This window comes from Centroberyx gerrardi, chromosome 23 (assembly GCF_048128805.1).
Source record: "Centroberyx gerrardi isolate f3 chromosome 23, fCenGer3.hap1.cur.20231027, whole genome shotgun sequence".
Classification (NCBI taxonomy): Eukaryota; Metazoa; Chordata; class Actinopteri; order Beryciformes; family Berycidae; genus Centroberyx; species Centroberyx gerrardi.
In genome coordinates, this window is record NC_136019.1 from 11,701,207 (window position 1) to 11,719,063 (window position 17,857).

At 45.7% G+C, this 17,857-nt stretch overlaps 3 protein-coding genes across 3 annotated transcripts; all 3 read left to right on the top strand.

Annotated features, from left to right (window-relative positions):
* Window positions 1-742: 742 nt before the first annotated feature.
* Window positions 743-5,122, top strand: LOC139914437 (uncharacterized). The gene is made up of 10 exons (XM_071902767.1): window positions 743-830; window positions 1,351-1,482; window positions 1,636-1,672; window positions 1,786-1,869; window positions 2,035-2,217; window positions 2,367-2,408; window positions 2,521-2,599; window positions 2,907-3,021; window positions 3,294-3,393; window positions 4,240-5,122. Exons 1-10 carry the CDS (start codon window positions 743-745, stop codon window positions 5,120-5,122), a joined length of 1,743 nt encoding a protein of 580 aa, XP_071758868.1.
* A 2,185-nt stretch (window positions 5,123-7,307) lies between these two features.
* LOC144537864 (uncharacterized) lies at window positions 7,308-10,471 on the top strand. Its single transcript, XM_078281724.1, has 3 exons — window positions 7,308-7,568; window positions 8,193-8,504; window positions 9,399-10,471. The coding sequence occupies exons 1-3, from the start codon at window positions 7,437-7,439 to the stop codon at window positions 9,537-9,539; spliced, it is 585 nt and encodes a 194-aa protein (XP_078137850.1). The 5' UTR covers window positions 7,308-7,436; the 3' UTR covers window positions 9,540-10,471.
* Window positions 10,472-10,821: 350 nt separating this feature from the next.
* On the top strand, window positions 10,822-17,681 carry LOC139914512 (uncharacterized). Its single transcript, XM_071902853.2, has 8 exons — window positions 10,822-10,932; window positions 12,463-12,572; window positions 12,829-12,913; window positions 13,021-13,216; window positions 13,334-14,406; window positions 14,615-15,426; window positions 16,199-16,402; window positions 16,649-17,681. Exons 1-8 carry the CDS (start codon window positions 10,841-10,843, stop codon window positions 16,891-16,893), a joined length of 2,817 nt encoding a protein of 938 aa, XP_071758954.1. The 5' UTR covers window positions 10,822-10,840; the 3' UTR covers window positions 16,894-17,681.
* Window positions 17,682-17,857: the final 176 nt, after the last annotated feature.

The following is a 17,857-nucleotide window of genomic DNA, read 5'->3' on the forward strand; positions in this document are numbered from 1 at the left end:
ATTGTCTGTATGTTTGTTATGATTTATGCATTCTTAAATTGTCACTAAATGTGTTTGTATCAATGATAACTACATTTCCCATGACCACGCTAGTTCATCAGTATGGGAGCCTGTGTGTCCAAATGTGATAGTTGCGTGCACTGTTTGTTCTAACCGTTCTTAAAGGAGACGCAACTTATACAGGCCTTACCTCGGCCAAAGGAAATTTCAGGTTTGCTATAGCTTTAAGAAAGACCGTAAATATTGCTGAATCTTTATAACGTAAACATTTCTTATAAAACGTAACTTTTTTATTTAAAATGCTGGTAAATGTAAGGTTTGCGCGGAGATGGACAGTTTAATATTGACCTAGCTGGTCCACCAGGGCCTTACTACGTTGCTCATAACGTTAATTTTCCTATTTTGTCTCGACTGTATTAATATTACAAACTTAACTAATTACCAAACTCAGTGAAAGGCGTAGCAAAGAGGGGCATGGACTCGGGGGAAGACGAGTTTCCCGGCTCCAGTCCTGGGACAGGGACTAGCAGAGACACTGGGGTTTGTCCAGCGGAGGCCGCAAAACCATCCCCGATCTCGAGTGAAACGTCAGCCGGGAGGAGAGGGACTAAGAGGCGGGTGAAAGCTGGAGTAAACTCCCCGGGCTCCACTGACGCTGGGTCTGGTACCGGGGGTCCTGGACGTGTTTTGCGAGCCCGGACAGCCCGGGGAACTGTGGCTGACAGGACTAGCAAGTCCAAGAATGACTCTGGCCAGAGGAAACCTGAAAATGTCCACCGTCGCCGTGGGAGACCCGCCGGACCACGCTCCAAAAACACAGATGCCATGGAGTAAGTGCATGCACAGGCACGTGTTGCTGCCCTTTACTGTTCATAAGTATCACAACGAGATACAGTATTTGTTACATGCTGGTTAGAAGCAAGCACTCATCATTACTGGGTGTCAGTGCGATTGCAGTAGGAGGCTTGGAGCTGTAATTGTAGGAAGTGTCTTGTATCGCTGAGGGTTCTTAAAGCTATAGGTTAACCAAAACACTGAGTTCAATACATGTGTTTTCGTGCCTGTGTTCTTGTTATAATATTCTTGTACATAGTCATAGGGTACTGCATAAACTGTGTAACATTGTCATATACTACAGTAGATTTATTTTGCTTTGCACCTGGCTATCACTTACTGTAGACCTTTTTTCTCACACAGTGATGCGAAAAAGAAATCCACAGCCAAAAAAGGTAAAAAGACACCCATTTTATACAGTGTCACTTTGAGTCTGTCTCACCCTATGGGGAGGAGACCTCTGCTGGTAATTAATTACACTTGTCAATTAATACGTGGCCATACTGTCTACCTCAGCATCCTTGCACACTCTTGGACCAAAGCTGTCCAAGTCTAGAAAGGGCCAACAGGGAGCCTCGACCCGAGCGCCTCGCTCCGCACCAGCACCGGTGTGCAAGACTGAACCAGAGACGGAGGCTGCATCATGTGGTAGGAGAAAGTTGACATTCATACATTCATCAGCTTAATATGTAATCTACCTAACCTGTCTAGACTGCAAATGCCCCGAAATGACTTGGCAAAATGTTAAATGGAGACAATCATGTCAAAATGAGGTGACAAATCATTACCTGTTTTTTTCAGGAGTGGAAAAAGGAACTTCTAAAGGAAGCAATGAGAAGTGAGTGATATTGAACTTATCAAAGCACTAGCAGAAGAAATTTTTGACTTTTGTTTAATTTGCCATTGTGAATTTCATTGTGGCTAATATTCTGTTGTTGATGTCCATGTTAGTATTGCAGATGAGGAGCCTCTTGACGAGGACCCTCCATTCAGAGACAACCCAAATTATCTCATCGATAAACCTGAGGCAAAGAAGTACGCTGACTTGACTGCCTTTCCATTATGAATATTAGTCTGTTATTATGTGAAAATACTTTGGAGTTGAAGCATCATAATGAGAAAACCAGTATGATGAATGTGATATATTAATGTTCATTTCAAAAGTAATTTATGCTTTATCTCCCTCTCTCAACTCTTTAGGGAGAAATCAAGGCGACGTCCGACGTTAAAGCAGAAGGAGGACAAGAAGGAGAAGGAGTCAGAAAAGGAGGATGAGGAAAATGAGATTAAAAAAGAGGAATCGCCAAAGATGGCTGTAAAGATGGAAGTTGAAATGGAAATGGGAGACGATGAAGTGGGAGATGATGTAGAGCCACCCAGGAAGTAAGTGAAGTATGGGTGGGTGACTATTTAGTTGAAAGAAGGCATAGAAGGACTGAGGGCTGAATGCAAGTTTAGAAAGAGGGACGAATGTATGAACTGTTAAACAATGTTAAGTCCATACTAAGCTGTTGAATTTGTTTTCATCTTAGGAGAGGAAGGCGACGAAAAGATGAAAAGCTGCCCAAACGAAGGTAATGAGAAGGCTGCAATGTTAGACCTTCTAGTTATATTATATATTGTTAACAAGTATTACTTGAATACAACATGTTTATTACATGAATTTCCTCTTTTCCGTGCTCATAGGAAGAAGCCCCCAGTGCAGTATGTCCGCTGTGAGATGGAGGGCTGTGGTACTATCTTAGCCCACCCACGCTACCTCCAGGTCTGCCATCCTGTCAGCTGTAACCATGACAACCCCAATTCCTATAAATATTTTTAAAGCCACTATCTGTAATTTGACACGGTACAATGGCTACAGTATCAGCTTACACTGAGGTGCAAAACATCAGAAGGTCGGTGTGTTGATTATAGGATGTGGAAGGAAAGCCAGTGCTGTTAATGTTTTAAATAGCAGTGTTATTTCAGTGCACACCAATTTGGCTGCAGCAGTTTCACCAGTAAAGGATTCTGACTTTCATTGTACCTTTAACCAATTTGCTTCTTCTTTCTCCCCCATCTCTTTATTTCAGCACCATATAAAATACCAGCACTTGCTGAAAAAGAAGTATGTGTGTAGTCACCCCTCGTGTGGTCGCCTGTTTCGTCTGCAGAAGCAGCTGCTGCGCCATGCTAAGCACCACACAGGTGACGCCATGGCACACTTGTCTATTTACACAGACTTTGCATTGGCACCATACGGTGTATTTGTTTGCATTTCATTAGGCAAGTAATGTTACCACTTCCGAGGCTGTTGAAATGCCTGGCAGGGCAAATCAAGGTCAACTTAATTAATTCAAACAATTTTGCAAGATATTATTTGCCAGTCTAATGAGCTTAACACCACTACTATCTATATATCCCTTTCTGTATTCTGTCGTCTAATTCTTGTCTATTTCTGTTTGTCATCTGTCTTTCAGATCAGAGGGACTTTATTTGTGAGTACTGTGCCCGCGCCTTCAAGAGCTCCCATAACCTGGCTGTGCACAGGATGATCCACACAGGAGAGAAGCCAATACAGTGAGTAGGCATGACATTTAACAAAATGCCATTCAACAAAATGTCATCATACGCACTGTGGGAAAGGAAGATCTTTTACAATACACTGCTTACAAAAACTTTTGCTACAGTCAGTCCACTCTTGAAAAAAGGAAGCCAACAGGCGTGAAACTAATTCCAGTCGGTGCACAATCTTATTTATTTAGGCAAGATCGATTTAAAATAATCACATAATAAAAAATCTTTTGTTAAGTGCAATTCAAACATTCCTAGTTTTGCTTACATATTTTGTAACTAAGAAAGAAAGAAAGTAAACCTTTATTTATACAGCACCTTTTAAAACCAAAGTTACAAAGTGCTTTACAAATAATAGAACAAAAGCAGGAGAAGCATAACAGTGGTCAAAGGTAAAACATAAAACATCATAAGACAATTAAAATGAAAAGTGTAAAATAGAGATATAGTAAAAGGGTAAAAGGATCATGAAACTATAAATGAAAAGAATAGAACTGTCAAAGGCTAAATAAAAAAACAGAGGCTCTCAACAGATTAGAAAAAATAATATTCACATCAAACTTGGAACTCAATATGTATTGAAGCTAATTGTGTGCTCAGCCCATCATGTCACTCTAGTTGACATGATACAACCTCAGCCAAGTGGTGCTCAGTTACTTGAATCCTGTCCACTGCATGGGATTCACAGTATAATAATTATTTACATTGTCCGGTAACAATTTACTGTCTTAGTTACAGTTCAAACCCATTGGAATGGAGAGAGAGGGAAATGCCAAGGAGAGAAAAGTGTCATGGATGAGCTTTCCAGCCAGTGTTGACTATAACCCGTTCTCTGTCTCCCCCCTGTGGCAGGTGTGAGATCTGCGGCTTCACCTGCCGTCAGAAGGCCTCCCTGAACTGGCACATGAAGAAGCACGACGCTGATGCCTCCTACCAGTTCTCTTGCTCCATTTGTGGCAAAAAGTTTGAGAAAAAGGACTCCGTGGTCGCCCATAAGGCCAAGAGCCACCCCGAGGTGCTCATAGCCGAAGCCTTAGCAGCCAACGGCGGCACCGTCATAACCAGCCCCGCCCCGGTCATGGAGGCCGTCCCTGAGCTCACTTCGCCTGCCGCCCAGCCCTCCATCAGCCAGGAGAGCCAGGCAATGGAGCGCTCGACCCCCTGCGAGCGCTCCATTCCCTGGGTGGAGCGCTCGCCAGGTGGAGCGCTCGCCCCCCTGCAGCAGGTGGTGCTGCCCCTCGCCCCGCAGACTCAGATGGTTGCGTCCCAGGGCCAGCTCCTCCAGCTGGCCCCGCATCACGTGGCGCAGGTGAGGCAGGAGCAGGAGACCTCCGCCCTGCTGCACCTCACCGCCGCCACCACTTCCGCCGCCTACCTCTCAGCCACCTGCCACCCGCAGCTCGTCCAGCTGACCGCCCTGCCGATCGCCACCGCCGTGCCCATGGTCACCACGGACTGCCAGAGCACCCTGCTCACCCTGAGCTCTGTCACCACCCTGGCCCCCCAGCAGCCCGTGGAGTGGGTCAGGGAGGCGGATGAGGAGGTGCAGCTGGCCGGGGAGGGGGACCTGTGGGAGAGGGTGATAGTGGACGGGGATCACCAGGATGTGGGGGAAATGGTGTGGGAGGGCGATGGGGAGAGGAGGAAGGAAGACGAGGGGATAGTGTGGGAGAGGGAAGGCGAGAGGCAGATACTGTTAGAAAGTGCCGAGGTGCATGGCGATAGATTGATCTAGATGGGACGGGGTGGAGAGGAACCGTAGGTATGGCAAGCTGAAGGGGACACAAAGAAGTGGAAGTGGAAAGGATGGGAAGAGACAAGAGCGTGTCAGAATTTACTAAGCTTACATATGAAGAACAATTCAAATGTATATGAGTTAATTAGAGTTTGTCTCCATGGAGTGTATTGCAGTACTCACTTAGATACCTACACAGTACTACTTTATATCAGGGAGTATGATTTACAATAGATTGTGTACACTGACTATTTTATCACTTATTGAATATTTTAACACATAGCCTAGTTTGGTTCTGTCACCTAGTGTGTGTGTGTGTGTGTGTGTGTGTGTGTGTGTGTGTGTGTGTGTGTGTGTGAGGGAGAGAGACCTTAAACATATAATGCATATATTTACATTTGTTAGCAATGCAAAGACTGAAAGACGATTGTGCATAATGCAAGAAAATCCCTCATGCCGTTTATATCCCCAAAGTATTCCCATTCTTCCAGTTTGTATGGCTTTCATTGCAAGGTGAATGATAACGTACGAGTGTCACTGAATTACAGCTCATTCAACTTTTATTTATTCAGCATGCTTGTATATATGGCAATATAATGGTAACCTAAAAATAAAAATAATTTTCTGTTTAATTTTACAAATGGGCAATGTCACTCAATGTCATGCAAAAAAGTATTGAGAGCCACAACTACAACCAAATGAGGGTGTCAGAGTATAAGAATACATGAACAATCTTTGTAGCAATGTAGCCCAAATGACACAATTATAAGTTTCTATGATTTGAATTTATACCTTCAAATACATTTCTAGATTTTCCCTTTTACTTGACATGGATGACAGACACAATATCCCAAATATATGCATTTTGAAAGGTGCTCTTTTCAAGTAGCTGTATATTCTCCGTACCATTATGTGTGCTTGTTTTTATGTATTGTGTCACCCCAGTAGATGATGGCAAGCCGCTGACTGTAGGCTCTGTCAAATACATTGGGTCCCACTAATTGTCCAAATCTCAACTATAAAACTAAGCAATCAAGTTTTCCTGCTGTGCTTTGTGAAGCAACACTTCGATCGTCTTCCTCACCTGGTTGTGTTTGTATACGTATTGTATGTATTCCTCATTTGGTTGCATTTGTTCACTTTCCTGCACTTAATTGTACACTATGCCATCTGTTATAATTCTTCATTACAGATGCTTGCTTTGATATGTTTTTTCCATCGTCAAGATTTTGTCAACAACAGTTTTGGAACAAAAATATGTCTTTATTTGTCAAAATCAAAGAAAGAAAGTTTGCTTCTGTACGAAATGTTGTCCATTTACGCATTAATTGTTGAGAATAGGCTCTAAAATACCTCTGTACACTGCCACTACTACTGAGCACTCTTATGCCTGCAACCTTCATTTTAATTTATCAGAAAACGTGTTCAGAATAAATATAATAAACGGATTATGTTGTGAAGTCTTTGAATGGGATTATTCTGTTAGACACATCTTTTATGTGGTTAGATGATAAAAATCTAACATTTGTAAACTGATGATACTCTGCAGTGTCATTTGACCATAAAATAAGATAACATCCTAATTAAGATAATATCCTAATTAATACCCCCAACAAAAAAATCACAATAATATCCCAATAATATATTCCTGTAGGATTTACGTCTGTGTCTGTGTTACTCAATGGTGAGTTTATATTGACCTTATCTAATAGGCCTATTTATTGATCCATGACATCGCTATAATATTCCTATAGGGTATTATATGCACTTTATAGTTGTGCTGTGATATTTGTAAATCATTCTAAAATGTATCATGGGATTACTATCTTTTTTTTAAAGAAAAAAAATCCCAAATTGATGACACCTTCTAGCTTCAGTTGACGTCACGACAACGAAATATCCTGATTAATCCTATTTACACAATATGCAACGAGTGCAAAAGCTAGGATTTTGCTAGAAATTTCAAACAGTTATTCCCATTATTTTTCTAAGAATGGGTGGGCCACATGGTGACGTTTTTGGGGAAAAACAACCCTCCTGTGCGTCCCCCTAAAAACGCCCCTGTGGCTTGCGGAACCAATTAAATCCCACTGCGTTGCGTGCATGCCAACATGAACATCGACATAAACATGCTTCATTGACAACCACAAGGCACCCGGCTCGTGCGCAAAACCGTCAAGAATTCAAAAGATTCGCTAAAGGAGTGAAACTAACATTGTTACGGCTTCTGAATTCACCGACGTGGGGGGAATTATTTTTGCTCGGTCTCCATCCAGCTCGCCGCTAACCCACCTATAACAGGGCTGGAGTGCAAATGGCAGAGCAGGAGCAGCGGATAACCGTGGACGTGCTGGACATGAAGGTGCCTGGCCGCTCGCGGACCGGGAGAGCGGTGGCCCTTGCCCGGCTACTGCACCAGGAATGCACTCACCTCCTCCAGCTATACGTGAGTATCAGTTTACACGCTCATTACACTTCGCTCCTATTCGCCTGGCTGTGTGTGATAGACGCCCCGTCCCGTTACTTGTCAGAGTATGCGCGAACATGCCATATTTTCCATTCCATGTTTTTGTATGAGGTAGCTAGCTACCTGTCGAGTTTGAATGATATATTTGACTCTCCCAGTGTAGGCTCTCTACATTTATAAGTGTGCACTGTTTTCTTAAAAGGATTGAGTAATACTGCAGGGCATAATTTAATCATCCTAAAAGACCCCCCCCCCCCCCCCCCCCCCCCCCCCCCATCCATTTTCCCTGGGGTCCCAGCCTAATGGATATAGTGTATTAGATCTTCCTGCTGTCATGCTTCTCTACCTCATCTAACATTTAGAACACCTCTTAATTGATCATTATAATCAATATTGTTGTCACTTAGTCTTAGATTCATAATTGATCTTACACAAAATTAAGGACAAAAGTGCAAGGCCAATGGTGCTTTGTATCAGTTCTCTTGCTTTTCACTCAGCATCAAGTAAACAAAATTTCTCCACCATCAATTAGCCTTCTACCTCTCGCTCCTCCTTTCCCCACGCCTAATGTCTCCCCTCCTCATCCTCCTCTTGTCCTTTCAGAGGGATAGGGAGAGCTTCCTGTCGGACCACGCCCCAGATGGGGGCCGCATTGTGTCCCTCTGCCCAGACTCGGAGGAGCCCGGCACCGAGGAGCAGGTGCAGCTGCTGCATTCGGCTCTGCGCCAGTGTCTGGGGCTGCTCCACTGTCTCATCCTGAGGGAGGAGGAGGAGATGGGCGAGCTGGAGGGCGATTACGAGTCCATGAGGAAGAACGTCCGGGCCAGGCTGGAGCACCTGCTCCACAGCACCAGGGTGCTGGTGGAGACTGAGGACACGACCGTGGATGTCACTCCAGACGACCAGTGCAACGAGGTACAGTATGTACACAAAAAATAGGGCAGGTAGTCCATAAGCCCCCGAGGTAGTCCATAAGCTACCAGGTAGCCCATAAGTCCTTGAGGTAGTCCATAAGCTACTAGGTAGTCCATAAGCCCTGCAGGTAGTCTATAAGCTACCAGGTAGTCCATAAGCCCCTCCTTTCTCCATGTAGTTAAAGTTTTTCACCAGCATGCTATATGCCTTCATCAGGGTGTCATAACAAAAATTAGCGCCTAGTTCACATTCATATTCAGCATAAAAGGGCCCCACAAAGTAAGTATTAGTTTAGGAGTCAATACACCACACAGCCCCACGTTATACAGTGCTCTTTCATGTAGGCCAACAGTGGAATTGATTAATACCTACACTTGAATATGACCAATGTTAAGAAAAACATCATCCATGTACTTTTAGACCCAAGTCAGTCACTTAATCCCTCCGATGTCACAGGGCATCTTTGCTTGTATTTGAATGCATTTGACTTAGGGACTCAGCCAAACTATGACTCAGGTGCCAGTATATTCAAAGTAGAAATGGCCATATAGTGTCACAACCTGTTCATAAGGTGTGTTGCATATTTCCCTCCTCCTCTTCTTCCTGCTCTGACCACCCACGGTTTTCTCTGATCTCATTTTCCTGTTTTTCAAAGAAAGTAGACAGTCTCCCTCAGAATAGTATGAGTTTATCAGATAGTACAGTCAAAATGGACAGTGAAAGAGAAGGGATAATAATATGAACACAACATGAGCAAATTTTAAAGGGTAGTTACAGCACATGGATGATAGCACTATCCTATTTATCCACTGGACACCCTGTGTTATTCTTGCTTTCATATGTACATACCCAACGTTTATGTGCCAAAGACCTTCATCGCTGTCTTCTGTGTAGGAAGTTGATGGTGCTGTGGGGTCTTTCGCGGCCAAAATGTGGACCCATCGAGTGCTGCTGGAGCTCATCCATTGGGCGGACCATGCTGCGCAGACCCTTCACGTCCTACACACAGAGAGGGAAGGGACGGAAGAAATATAATGTGTTTTTCTTTTTTTATCCAACAGCAACTATGAACTGACCCCAAATTCTAACAGCCAGCTTTGATGTATTCCAAATGGAAAAAATATGTGATATTAAAGTACTCTGTGAATGCTGGAGGTTGCAAAATGTACTGCTTAACTAAAATCACAGCTAAGCCCTTTTTAACAAAGTCCACCAGACAGCTTTTCCCAGACATTGGTATTTCCACAGCAAGTGTTAAAATGACCTCTAGTTTGCCACAGTTGCCTATTCCTTTGACATAAAGGTGTGTGCAAACTTTTAGTCCCATTAAGGTTGGTTTGCTTTGTGCAGTGGCAGAGTTGGTTGAAAAGGTTTTTTTTTGTATACAGTGTATAAGTTATTTTATTTAAGTGGATTTACTAGGTGATGACAAATTATCTGCTGTTACTAACATGCCAGAATCAAACTAATTGCTAGAATGTAGCCAGAAATGATATGACTGATAAACTGTGACTGAAGTGCAACTGAATCTGTAGCCATATTGGCAGATGAAGTTGGCTATGTAGCTTTTAATGTACTACATTATCATATCTAAGCAAAATAATTCCAACTCAAACCCAATATGTTTCATGTTTTCATGTACAGACTGACTTTATGCTTGTGTTGTTTTTGGTTTGGCACAATCTGTGATTATCGAGTGTAATGTTTGCTGCTGTGTCCAGAAAGTTCTCTTAAAAGTTACAGCCTATTGTATAATCATACTTGAACGTGCTGCTATATTGTTTTAACAATTTTTGGACTATTAGATTAATATTGTACAGTAGGATTGTACCGCCTGTAGCCAAAACTGTCAAATAGTCTGCACCAAACTCCTTCACTGTAGTGTTTAATGTCCACCACAGCATACACTGACAGAATACTCTGATAATGGATGAATGAGATGTGACTTTGTTTCCAGACCTGCTGGTATGGTGATTTTTTTCAATGCCATGTTTTCCTTTTATCTGTCTGTTGATAATTGGATGTGCAGTGAAGATTAAAACTGAGTCATATCCATTGTGCCTATGTTGGATTCTCTTAAACCTGAAATAGGCCAACTTGAATGCAAAACACTGGTATGACTGCACTTCCAGATGGATAGATGAAAGATCACAACGCCCCATCAAATACAACAATCACATTTCATTCGCAGCATCCAATAAATCTAAATCTTGGGGTATTAAGTCTTTATTTTCTTTAGAAGTGTACCCCATTTTACCATTAGAACCCCCAAGGATATTCTGCACATGCGCATTGTGCAATCTACCGGAGCGCGAGAGGTAGGGAAGGGAGTCCTAATGGCGGAGAACGTACGGTCGCCTTTTGACTACCGGGAGCCACCGACCCTCGACAGCGACGGAGATGGGAGCAAGCCGCCGCCGCCACGGGGGTGAGTGAACCGAGCCCCCGCCGCCGCACCGGGTGTTTTCACTGGGGATTTGTAAGGAAATATCAAGAGCCAGAAACGCACGCGCTGCGAGCGTGCATGTTTGTTTAGTTCCAAGCCTTTATTCGCGTGCATGATTTTAACGTTATGTTGCAAAATAAAACGGAGCAGGGAAAGTGATTTTTGTTTGGTTTTGGGGCGCAGTTGCGGCGTTCTGCAGGCTTGCATCTTCTCGTAGCCGCCTCGGTCCATAATCAACAGTCAGCTTTTGATTTTTGATGTTTTGTCGGGAAAGAAGTCATTCTGTTAGCTTAACGTTAGCTACTGTAAGCTAGCTGGCTAGCCGTGGTTTAGCAAGCTTAGCATGCACCCAGCAGAAATCACCAGCTAACTGTTGGGTGTTTAACCTAGTGGTCTGCTCGCCTCCCGGTCATCCACTTGTGGACCAGCCCCGTCGTAGCTTTGATTTCTCAGATTGCAGATCTCTGAATATAATCTTTATCAAAGCACGCACGTCAGTATTACTATACTATAACACTGGTTGGCTGTGCAGCTGTTGTAGATGACTCGTGGCTATTTAGCTTTGGAGTAAACAAAGTTGCTGACCATGAACAAAATGCATCAGAAACAGTTGCACTCTGCCTGTCACGAGTCTGAATGAATGATGGATGGTTTGTTGTGTAAATACAAGTATCTGTAACTGACTTACAAAGTCTGACTGACGATAGAACGAAGGGGTGGAGTCAGTTTCAGTGTTTTAATAACAATCATAATAAAACAGATAAAAACATATGTTTAGTTGTCTGTTTACACTACCCAAGGTTGGTGGTCAGGCCACGATCAATGTAGTTCCAGTGAAACGGATTTCATGTCGTGTCGTGATTAAATGACACCTGCGCACTGTCTTCACTTGCACATATATAAATCTAATTTTGCACATCAAAACTCAAACATTCAAAATTTAAACGTTCATGTCAAGACATTGTGTGTGTTCTCAGTCTTTATTAAAATTTATTGGGGCATGCGTTTCTTCTCCTATATGCACCAGATACGAAAACTAGCAATACCAGTTGTTTGGAAGATTCCCACATTAAGTCATCCATGATGGCATTACAAATAGATCATAGAATTTTCATTTTTCTGAAGGTTAGAATTCCTCAAAGTTGAAAAATGTTGCAAATAAGACTAGACTAGAAAAAGACTCACAATGAAGCAGAGGCTGCACATGATCGTCATCATCAGCACCACCATCATCATCATCACTGTCTTTAAGTATCAGTATCATCTTCATTATCACTGCTACTATCACAATCAGTTAAACAGTTCAGAGCCTTTTGGTCGATGATTTGAATGATTCACCTACCTGATAGAGAAGTACTGTGAACAGACTGATGTATTGATTTGCCACAGACATTGCATGCTTGGCTCACTTCAGCTGCCCTCTGTCCAAACATTTACAGGAGTACAATCTTGAGCATTGCTTTGTCTGAATGTATCACTGTGCTAAATGAAGCCCTGGTTGTGTTTTTGTAGGCGTGTGTGTGGGAGAAAAAGGAAGGGAACACCTGTGAAGGTGTGTGACCGAGCGTATGTAACAGAAGATGAGGAGGAGGAGAGCATGTCAGAACACAGCTACAGCCCTGGTATATATATATATATACAGACACACACACACACACACACACACTCACACACTTTGTCACCTGCTGTTGGTGTTTTTATCCACTCCCGGTACTGATGGAGAATGTAAAGTGTACCAATGCACTTATTCGTAGGTTGTTGTAGTGAGTAGGAAACCTTCTGTCTCTCAAACACAAGCCTTGGGTCAGGGATCAATAGAGAAATCACAAAAGAATTTAGTGAAGATGTACTAGATTTAACCAGGCCACTCTTGCCCAGGTGATGGCCAGTACCCAGAGGGTGCAGAGGACCGCCTCCCTCCACCTGGCAGTCCCTACTACCTGGCTGACCCCGCCCAGCTCTGGTAAGGAAGACCCTCACCATGGTAACTGCGATGGGCCGCATGGCTACCATCAGCCGTTGCTGGTAGGTAAGGGATCTGCATTTCTAATCTCAGTTTATGTTCCTCAGTGTGCCGGAGCTGGGTGAGGAGGGGGCCAGTGGCGTCCGGGGACCTGTGCTCTTCCACCCCCCACCCAACTGCCGGATTCGAGAGGTCCACTGCGGCACGCAGGTGCGGTTGGTCGTCATAGCAATCCGAGACATCGCCAAAGGGGAGGAGATCACAGTGGACTACAGCCTGACAGACTGGGGCGAGAATGCCATGGTCAGTCACTTTATAACTTAAATACTGCATTTGGTACAAGGAATGTTTAACTTGTGTGTATTCACTTAAAATGTACGACCTGTTTATATTTCTTCTTTAAAATCTGCATCTAACCAGGAGGAGGAGGCTGGCCCCCACCCGCTGTCCCTCTCCGTCTCTGATTACCTCACCCCCTCCTGGTCGCTATCGCCCTCATCCTCCCCGCTCACCCACTCCGAGCCCAGTGACTCCGACCGCGAGGAGGACGAAGAGGAGGAAGACGATGATGACGACGACGACGATGAAGAAGAGGAAATGGAGGAGATGAGGGGCCGGATTCTACGCCGTCGCAAGAAACGCAAGATTGCCACGGTGGTCAATTCGAAGAAGAAGACCACGGCCACCGCCTCCAGAGGGCCCGGGCGCCCCTGTTCGTCTTTTTCCCGCCCAGCACCCGTCGCGCCCCCAGCCAGATCCCAGTCGCAGCCCCCGGTCGGCGCCCTGGCACCCCCAACCACCAACATCAACAATAACATTAACATAAACATTGGCGGCTCCAGCGGGGCCACGGTGAGCCGGCGGCAGCACTGCCCGTACTGCGGCCGCCACTATCGTTCTCTGGCGCGCCACCTGGAGAAGCACCACGCCAACCAGCCCGAGGTCAGAACAGCCATGGAGCTGGCACACCTCCACACGCACAGCTCCTCCAACGGCAGTGCCTCACACCCTCACCCCTCATCGTCCTCCACCTCCACTGCTCACAGTCACTCCTTCGCTGTCCCTCAGCCCTCTTCCTCCAACCCCGCCCCGCCCCCCCTCTTCTCCAGGGAGAGGGAATCACCCGCTACTCGCTCAAGCACGGGCGGCGTCTCGTTCTCGCTCTCCCTGTCCCCGCCCTCTTCGGCTCAGCCAGCCGCCACCAAGAAGGCGCCCAGCTTAACACTGCCCACCTCTAAACGAGCCGCGGCCCCGATAGCGCCACGGGTGAAGAGTCCGTCGCCGCCGCCTCCCCCGCCCGCTCCCAGGAGGGGTCGGAGGATGAAAAGAGAGAAGCAGGAAGAGCAGCAGAAGGTGGAGGAGTGCTCAAGAAGTAAAGAAGAGCTGGTTCCTCCTCCAACTCCAGAGCCAGACGTAGATCCAGATGAAGATCTAGAGCTGAGTGGAGAAGGGGAGGATGATGTCCCAGAGGAGAAGAATGGAGAAGTTGCAAGGTGTGGTTGGATAAATGTTGTTTTACTTTGGAAAAGAGTAAAGCACTGTTGTCAGTGATACTCCATTCTGAGTATCTGATGATAACCACTGCTGAAAAGTAATACTTTATTGTTTTTTTAGCAATTATAGATTTATCTGTGATGTTTTTGGGTGTTGGGTGGTGCGATGTGCTGTTTAAAGCAGTATTCTCTCTCTCTCTGTTTGCAGCTCTCACAGACATCACATGTCTCCACTTCTCTCCTCCCTCTCCTGTTTGGTCCTCTACCTCCGCCGCCAGCAGCACTCGTCCTTCCTGTCTCTAACCCGCTCCCCCCATTCTGCTGAGGCCTGGCGCCTGCTCTGCCACTCCAGCCTCTCCCTGCTCATCCTCTACAATCGCCACCGCGAGTGTGAGGTGGCCAAACTCACTATCCAGGACTACCGCAACCGTACCACCCCCCAGGCCAGCTCCACCATCAGCTCCCCATCTGGCATGGAGGCCCTCCTCTCCCCCTTCGAGCGCCAGGTCCTCTGTCACCTTCCGCGGGCCGGTGTGTTGGGCAAGCGCGGCCGCATCCAACCGCTCATCCTCCCGCCACACTGTGAGTCCTGCCTGGAGCTGCTCCTACAAACCAGCCCCAACGTGGGTGTGGACCCAGAGAGCCCCTACGTCTTCTCCCGGCCCTACCACTCGCCTGCCACCCCACTACGGGGCACGGACCTTCTGCGAAACCTGGCGCGGACCAGTGGGGCCAAGAACCCCGGGGCGTTGACAGCGACACGGGTGCGGCGGCAGGTGGCCATCCTGACCCAGTTGTTACTACTAGAGGAGGGAGAGGGCCAGGGCACGCCAGGGGCCGGCGCCGCCAAACGTCTGGAGGATTTCCTGGAGCGCGAGTACCATGTGACCCAGAACTGCTCCACTATCGTCCGGGACCCGGCGCTGATGGGCCGCGTTGGTCGGGTGGTGCTTTATGGAGAAAGGGAGGGCGTGCTTTTCCGAGGAATGAGCCTGCAGCACATCTGTCTTGAGTTGGATGGTAAGAAATCACGTCTTGCATTTTTCTTTTTTCAGTAGAAAATAGTGAAGCCTCTTGGGTTCCATCAGTAGGTATTCCACGCAACCTAAATAACATTTAAGTGCAACTTCTGTTTCTGTAAACAGTGGGCAGTGGTGGCCTAAAGGTTAGAGAAGCGAGCTTGTGATCGGAAGGTCGTCGGTTCAATCCCCCAGACCGGCAGGATAAATCTGGGTGGGGAAAGTGAAAAGCAGCGCTTGCCCCTCCCTCATTTCCACCACTGAGGTGCCCTTGAGCAAGGCCCTTAACACCAACCGCTCCAATGGAGCTGCTCAGTGGCCAGCAGATCAGACTGTGGTTGTACTGGTCAGCTTCCAGGTGTGCATGTGTGTGAATGTGATCAGGGCGTTCCTGAAAAGGAGAGCATTGCTCTCAGTGAAACTCCCCCTGCATAAATAAGGGCGGAAAAAAAAAAAAAAAGTAAGAACCAAAGGGTGAGCTCGCAGCACGTCCGTCTGAAGTTAGATCACAAGAAGTATCAAGATATGTGCATTTATTTCATTTGAGTGGAAAAATCATTGTTTATACAGTGAAACCAGTTACGTGTATAGGGCTCTAGGTGGTATTTCATGCCACTTAAATGACATTTAAGGACAAAAAGGAACCAATTTATTAACAGTATTGCAGCTTGTCCCTGAGGTTTACTCCAGATCACAACCAATTTGCCAGAAATTGTCAGTTGTGTGTTAGTCATTTGAGTTAGCTACCTTCTCTGTTATATGTCTGTCTACAGTGATGTCTGGCAACTCAGCAGACTCCTTATCAGAGGATTCGGAGGCGGAGGGAGAGAAGGAGGAGGTTAAGGAGAAGACAGAGGTGATGGTGAAGAAGAAAGGACCGGGCCGACCCCCACGGAAGAAGAGAGGACCCCTTCCTTCATCAGTTAACCCATCACTAGCCAGTGTCCATAAAAGGAGGTGTATTCAGCCCAAATCAGGTAACCATCTGTGTTTTGGTGTGTAGGTTGATAGATCTGTGTCTGTTTGATCTTGGCTTCCGACTAGCTTGGCAGACTACCTCCGATTTGCCAAGCGTCAGACAAGCTGTTCATGTTAACTTGATTCTATACAGGCTACAGATATGTCTTAGGAACAGGATCAGTGGAGCACATATACTACACCAGGCATTTGTTCTTTTGCATTTGTTGTGTACACTTTGTAACACCTCCCTCCCAATCTCTCAGGGAAGCGCGGTGTGCTGAAGCGTCCCTGGTCGGAGGCGGAGCGCGTGGCGGTGGAGACTCACCTGAAGAGGAACATCGTGGAACTGCGCGTCCCCGCCAAGGCAGACTGCGAGCGCTGCCTGGAACTCTGCCCCCTGCTGGTCAGCAACCAGCGAGACTGGCGGGCGATCAAGTTTTACGTCCACAACCGCATCCAGCTGCTGAAGAAGCAGGGGAGGAGAGAGAGCGCGGGCTCGGTCTGCTAGGTCAGAGGCTGAGGGCAAAACAAAGAGATGGAGGAGGACACGCACCATATTGTATACGCCACCAGCAGTCACGATGAAGAGAATAAGTCCTGGTTATGGTGGAGTGCAGCTTTTTCTTTTCTTTTTTTCTCTCTCTCTCCAAACGTGACTTTGTTTTTTAAAACTCCATGGATGCAGTACCTGGAATTAGGCACACTATCAGGCCTAGCCCCGTCACCCTGGTCGTAAGGGATTAGTGTAATAAAACTGACAGAACTGAGAACAGATGGGACGCTGAGATTGAAGATTATTTGTCGGAGATGCATGCATCCCATGCCTGTTTTTGACAGATATTTTGAAGTGGTTGGACACGATGTACTGAAAGTGTGAGTATGAGTTCAGACACGGTGAACGCTCTTAGGTCTAGTGTCCACTTCCACAAAAGGCTGATGACCAAACATGAATGTGTAAAGATATGGAGGAAGAAACCAATGGCTCCGACCCTTAAAGTCCCCATAGTTAGCCCGCGTCTTCTGGACTGAGACATTTATGAACCTGTATAGTTTGTGTTTGATATCGATAATTGACTGGCATTGCGCCCCCAACCCATGGCTCTCATAACTGACAAGTGTATTAAAACGTATTCTTCAAAGTCTTGGACCATGATGCACCTGTGAAGTGGTTCTCGCATACCTCTATACCACGATCGTAGTCAAACTAGTATGTATCAAGGCACGCCTACTTGAATTTGTTTATTGCGTATCAGACATTTTTTTTTATTCTTTTACTTCAGAATCAACATATGGTCTTATTCACAATGTAAATACTTACTAATCAATGAAAAGTATACAGTAGTGATGACAAAGTTAGTATTGTGCTATGGTGTACATATTGTAAATACTACCTGTACTTATTAAAGTGTATGACATTTTGCTGTGTTTTCTTAAACTGGATTGTAAAGTGAGGTTTTACATTGTGGACACAT

Bases quoted from the DNA above. Each gene is read 5' to 3' on its own strand.
- LOC139914512 (XM_071902853.2), top strand. From the start codon at position 10,841: ATGGCGGAGAACGTACGGTCGCCTTTTGACTACCGGGAGCCACCGACC. The intron at 10,933-12,462 runs GTGAGTGAACCG...GTGTTTTTGTAG, and splicing joins AAGCCGCCGCCGCCACGGGG to GCGTGTGTGTGGGAGAAAAA. The intron at 16,403-16,648 runs GTAACCATCTGT...CCAATCTCTCAG, and splicing joins GTGTATTCAGCCCAAATCAG to GGAAGCGCGGTGTGCTGAAG.
- LOC144537864 (XM_078281724.1), top strand. From the start codon at position 7,437: ATGGCAGAGCAGGAGCAGCGGATAACCGTGGACGTGCTGGACATGAAG. The intron at 7,569-8,192 runs GTGAGTATCAGT...TTGTCCTTTCAG, and splicing joins CTCACCTCCTCCAGCTATAC to AGGGATAGGGAGAGCTTCCT. The intron at 8,505-9,398 runs GTACAGTATGTA...TCTTCTGTGTAG, and splicing joins CAGACGACCAGTGCAACGAG to GAAGTTGATGGTGCTGTGGG.
- LOC139914437 (XM_071902767.1), top strand. From the start codon at position 743: ATGACTCTGGCCAGAGGAAACCTGAAAATGTCCACCGTCGCCGTGGGA. The intron at 2,218-2,366 runs GTAAGTGAAGTA...TTTTCATCTTAG, and splicing joins GATGTAGAGCCACCCAGGAA to GAGAGGAAGGCGACGAAAAG. The intron at 2,600-2,906 runs GTCTGCCATCCT...TCTTTATTTCAG, and splicing joins CCCACCCACGCTACCTCCAG to CACCATATAAAATACCAGCA.